We start from the raw sequence: 6,000 nt of genomic DNA on the forward strand, positions 1-6,000 counted from the left end.
AGAATACTGGCAAAAAATGTGTTAAGGATGGAAACAGTATCTTTTACCACACTAACTGGTAAAAATAGAAAAAAATAGAAAAGCATTCAGAAGCCCAAGCACTTCTGCAAATCCTGAACTTTTAGTATAATAAAAATTATCTCCAGCCTCCTAAAAATCCTATCTACTTAATCTACTTTAAGCAAAAAGCAGGTGATCTCATAGGAAACCCTCATATAGTGCAGCCCTTTACAGAGAAATGATGCTTGTCTAGAATGCACTTTAAAGCACAAAGCCCAGCCCAAAGTCTGAGCAGAAAGGAAGTCACAGACGATCGGACAGTGAATAACTACCGTGTGTGTTCAAGAAGCCACAAAGCCTTGTGATGATTTGACAGTGATGTTACCTGCTAGCTCATGACAGGCAAAATGGTATCTGACTGCAAAATGATACTGTTTTTCTCCAAGACACTGGGATTTGGGCTTCTGTTGTAATCTTTCATTTACTCATTCTAAGGAAGGGTTCAGCTATGTTGGAAAAGAATTGGCTAATTCTCACACCCCTCATAAACTCTCCGCAATTGTATATCCACAGAAGGGGAGTAGCAAAAAAACGGGGGTGGCAGACAGAATAAAAAAGAATAGGCTGAAAATCCACGTAGCTGGTAAAGATTAGTTCACAAGGTGACTCAATGTGGCAGTAATTCTACATAAAGGCAGGACAGCAACCCAGGTTTAAAACAAGAGCCGCATTTCCAGTAACATGCACTTCTCATTTCTTTGGTGAAGGGATTCTGCGTCACTTCTATGTTGAAAAAGTGTCCAAGAGAGAATTTGAAGAACTTCCTTACTTCAAGCAGATAACAAGGACAACCCCTAGTAAGTAAAATTTTGACCTCTTCAAATTTCTTTTCTTCATATAATCATAGCCTTGAAAAACCACTCTTTTTTTACTCAACACAGTCAAACAGATGTACTAATTTTTCCTCCAGTACATGGTGCCAATATTTTAGAATTTTAGATTTAAATAATCAAAATACAGCAATTTAAAATATAGCTACATATAACAGTAGTTCATGTCCATGCTGTCTTAGTCTCCTGTAATTTGATAAAATACAGGATAGGCTGTTTTCTGCCCATACTGACGTAAGTCTGAAATACAGCTGATGTCAGCACAGCAGCACAATTTGGATTTATTTAAGTTAACATGTCAAGTTACCCCAATTTTTTAGAAAGTCATTTAGAAGGGAAAAAATTCAGAGATGATTCAAGGAGTTCTCCTACATACATATACATTTGAAAGAAGTCTTTCCTATGTTCTTAACAATATCTTCATTATTAAAATCTGTCTTTTGAAAGGACATGTAATTCTTTTATCACTCTTGATTCAATTTCTTTTTTGTATTTCATCCAGCTTGTGACATGAAACTTAATCTGATAGTTGAATTAAGGTATAGACATTTTTAGTTCCCAGTTCTTTTGCATTACAAGTTGTCATTTTTTCTGAGGTCTCTAATTAGGCAAGGAAGTATTTTTCCCACAAACAATATATTCTTGATAATACAGGCTTAGTGAGAAGCAGACACCCTTTCATATAAAGAGTTTCCTAATTTTTTGCTGTCAGCCTTCCATAAGTTTGTCATTGTTATTTGTAATACAGTATTCTAGTTACCAGGACAGCGGGCATTTCTACTGACATTATCAAAAATGTATAGAAATATTAATATCCAGCAAACACAGTTGGTGTTCCTCACAGGTAGGCACAGTTCACAGTGTGTAAAACACTTTTAGACTTGTTGCTTCCTCACTTTTAAATACTTTGGTTTGCCATTAGAGTTAAATTTTTACATCACTCTGTCATAAAGCAGAGTATCCAACATCATAAATGGTTGAATAAATAAGGTCAACTTACAGTACTACTTAATTAAAGAAAGGAGTAATATTCTGGTCCTTGTTTATTATTTTTAACAAAGTTATTTTGCATGGAATATGTTACGTGATTGTAAGATACTCTGAATATTTTCCATGGGAGGATTGGATGTTCTCTCTTTGACCATTGTGAATCAGTTGGTCTAGAGAATGCTTGTAAATGTCTTCAAAGTTCCCTATGCCCTTTTCTAAGTCAGTATCTGTCTCCTTTGTATTTTTGTTTTCAGGCCAGTGGAAAATATTTAGCGAGGGAGAAGCTCAGATCAGCCAAATGTGTGAACACAGAGTGTGCAGGACTGAGCTCGAGGATTTGGTAAAGGTTTTGTACCTTGAAAAGTCTGAAAAGGGTCACTGTTAAGGGAGACAGCACTGGAGGGAGAAACACAAGAAAACTTATGAAAACTTGGATCTGCAGCTGGACTGCAGGCTTATTTTGCTTAAGTCAACAGTTGCCCTAAAACCCAAAACTATAATGCAGTAATTATTCACATCATGCACAGCAAATTTGCTGCTTTATGTGTAGTGGTCTGTGTCAACCGTTCAAATATCTCCTCCAAAAGACTAGGAGGCTCTGTATTACTGGTGGGAGAAGGAGAAAGAGAGACTGTACTTTCCCAGAGTTGCATTTCTTTACAAGTTACAAAGAGAAAACAGAACATTTTTATTATTATTATTTGGCAAGTTATTCAAACTAATGAAAAGAAGGACACCTAATAAATGTGCAGGAGCTATGGAGAGCATTATTTCCTGTGCTGAGTTTATACCATTTCTGGTGTTGAAATGACTCATGGATTTTTTTTTTTCAGTAGTGGAGGAAAAATACAAGTGATACAATACTTGTGTTGGAGACATAAAAAACAGATTTAAACTAACAAACTCCTAAGCAGCCTGCCTTTGGGATGATGTCTTGTAGTTGAGCAAACTGAGTCCATAAACTGAACAGCAGGTGTTAGTGGCAATCACTATATTTTTGTAGCAATTTGAGCAAATGTTCGCTTTTAAGTGGTTTCACTGTTTCCTCCACCCACTTCTCTAAAAAATGTAAAGTGTTAGCTCCCTATCACAGCCCTAATAACTTCATTCTTCTGGGCCCTATTAACACATGGTCTTGGCTGATAAACTGCCTTCTAAAGTGACTGCCAGAAGGTGGTGAAGCACTTGCCCTACTTTCAAAACACCTAGAGGGTTAAAACTCCTGATTAGTAACTCCTTAAGAGTTGTGACAGTGCTTAATTTATTTGTTCCGATTTGTTACAAACCTAATCTTCTGCATTTTTCTGAGAGTAACGTCTCAATTCTCACACTTCAAGGACAGCTCTCTCCCATGACAAAACACCAAACAGCTACAGCAGGCTTCTAGAGCACAGCAGTTCTGTGGAAACTTGTCTTTGTGAAAAACAAATCTGAGAGATTCTGTTAAATTTAGTATAGTGTGTCTACAGTGTGTTTAAGAAAGGTGGCTCTCATCTGCAGAAAAAGTGTAATTTAAAAAAATTTTTTCTCTGAAGAGTCACCAAAATACTGCACTGCCTCGTGGCTGCAATGTTGGATTAAATCCCAAGAAGCAAGTGACTCTGCCTGCTTTTGCTCCCATTTTCTACTCCACAAGCAGACAGGAATACTGCTGTTCAAACACACGCTAGGAAACAAAGCTTTATGGAAATGGTGTGAGCCAGGGGCTGGGTCTTCACAGGGAGCGAAATCAACATTGACAGCAAGGATTTTGAGGTTTGTCATTCTGCCAGTGACAGCACTCCAGGGTGTACCCATTTCTAAAGCGACGAAGGTGGGGCAGAGTTCAATGCTGAATGCCAAAAGCCCATTTCAGGCAGAGCTTCACCATCCTGAGGGGATCCTTGTCTTGAGCAGCAAACGCTGGCAGCCTCCCTCTGCAATGCAGGCCTCAAGGCCAGGCTTCTTCACGCTGCCCTGGTCCTGCCTGTGCTGCCCGCAGCGTCGGGAGGAGTGTAATGCACGGCTTCTCAACAGAGAGGAGCAAGTGAGGAGAACAGACATGAAGGTGAAAGAAAGGCTGAAGGGAATTAGGAGAATACATATAGGGTGATCTCAGGTCCTCAGCAATCTTGCCTGCATATAACCACCCTGTTGTCCCTAGGCCTGGGCAGAGACCAGATAATATTTAGCAATACTTCCCCCCCTGCCAAGCGCTCAACATGGTCCACTGCATAGCAGGAAAACACGCTAAAAAGGGAGCTCCTCCAGCAACCGTGTGGATTTGCGAGAACGAAATACTCTCACCTGGTATCAGTAAGAACCACGGGGGTCTCTTTCCAAGCCTCCGTGGGCTGCAGGGAAATCCTCTGGGGTCCCTCCACGGCCGCAGGGCTGTCCCTGTGGGGGCCTGGCGCGCCTTCCCCCCCCCCCCCCCGGCCCGGCCCTCGGTGTGGCGGGGCTGTTCCTCACACTCTGTCCCTCACCCCTCGCTGCCCGTCTTGCCCTTTCCTCAGCTGTGCCCTGCGCTGGGGCCAACAGAACCGGCCGGAACCAGCTGGAACCGGCTGGAACCGGCCATGTCCGGCCCGGGGCAGCCCCTCGGCTCTCCTCAGAGGGGAGCCCGCCGCCCTGCTGCCAGCGCCTGCGTGCCGGCACCTGGTAGTGCTGATACCTCTGCCACAACAGCGCAGTCTTAACGAGCACCCGGCCATTAGAAGTCCTATATCACTGTTCATTACAGGGAGAGCTAAGGGAACTGTCCCACCACCTTTCCACGGGACTGTAGCCTCTGCCTCCATAAATCCTGTCCCGGTGTTTGAAAGGCGTGTAGCAGATCCTAACTGAGGTCCTAAGACAGCAACAGCCACTGCATGTGGCATCTACTGGGTTGCAATGTGCTGCAGAAGTGCAAAATTGTATTATAAATCTAACAGGTCACAAATTAACCTTATTGTTCCTTTGGTGAAGGCATTGTAAGGAAGAGGTTCTGAGGAACTGTAGTGAGCTGGTGGGAAGACCAGCAGTTGATTTCTCACCTCACAGGCATCGTCTGTCTGTAGCAGTAGCTGGCGGAAAAAGACTAAGCGGAAAGTATACAGCGTTTGTAATATTTTTTTTTTAAGAAGAAGGCAACCTGCTTTTTGTATTTGTGACAGGACAGGTGGAATCCAGATTGTGTATTTATTTTATAATGAACACTTTTTAAGAAAAACAAAAAAAACCCATAAGCATCATTTATTAAAATGCAGTGTTGCATTTTTCCCGTTTCTGGTCACTTAAGACAACAAAATACACAGTGTTATATTTTTCGTTCTCTTCATGGGACGTATGTCTGTTACGGTATTATTTATGTACTTGTTGTATCACTTTGACCTGGTTTGATAAATTAATAAACTCTGAAGTTGATAACAAAACAAGACGTTTTGTGTATGACGCTGTTTGGTCAAGATGTCTGGTTTCAGTTCCCTGTTTGCAGACCGGCTGTTGCCGCCTCAGAGAAAGCCTGAACCCGCACGGCCGGCTGGGTGCAGTGCGTGGCTGCCTGCTGTGGAATCAGGTACAGAGCGATGGAAGAGTCAGATTCAAGACTTAGACTGCTGGACGGGGTGCAAAGTAAGGCTTCAGCGCTCACCCGCATCCTTAACACTTCAAGTGTGAGCTTGAACGACGTGGACTTCAGCAGTGCACCTAAGATGCCAGTTTGTCAAAAACCTAAGAGATATTCACAGGTTATGAGCGGTTGTGACTTACCGTCACTTACAACCGGGCCTGAGAAGCTCTGTGGAGCGCACTCATGGGCGTCCCAGTAAACTCAGCAGGATTGTGTTGCCCTCCACAGACAAGTTCGCTTCAGTTAATTAACTGTTGCAATATGCTGCAGCGTTTGATCCATACAAGTGGTAATGTTGCTCCCAGTTAAGTCTGTTTCAGACCAACGCAGTAAAATCTTGCTGTAACTCAGCATCCATAGGGTTGACGCTGAGCCCTGACTGCTCACTACATCTGAAAATCAGACACGTAAGGCTTGCAGCAGGACAGCTGTGTCCCCGGTGCTGCAGTAGTTCATTGTTTCGGGTCTTCTCTCGGGAATGTCTGCTGCAGAATTTTGCAAACCAACTTACACTAGCACTCATCCAAG

General features: G+C 42.6%; 1 protein-coding gene across 3 annotated transcripts in view; it reads left to right on the plus strand.

Moving 5' to 3' along the window:
• Positions 1-5,278, plus strand: part of CHRDL1 (chordin like 1) — a 45,652-nt gene extending 40,374 nt beyond the window's left edge. For all 3 annotated transcript variants that reach the window (XM_049827828.1, XM_049827827.1, XM_049827825.1), the window contains exons 11-12: positions 768-857; positions 2,135-5,278. In XM_049827828.1, the coding sequence (XP_049683785.1) occupies positions 768-857; positions 2,135-2,265 (221 nt within the window). In that variant the 3' untranslated portion in view covers positions 2,266-5,278. The remainder of the gene's footprint in view (positions 1-767; positions 858-2,134) is intronic.
• Positions 5,279-6,000: the final 722 nt, after the last annotated feature.

Source organism: Accipiter gentilis, chromosome 24 (genome assembly GCF_929443795.1).
Source record: "Accipiter gentilis chromosome 24, bAccGen1.1, whole genome shotgun sequence".
NCBI lineage: Eukaryota > Metazoa > Chordata > Aves > Accipitriformes > Accipitridae > Astur > Astur gentilis.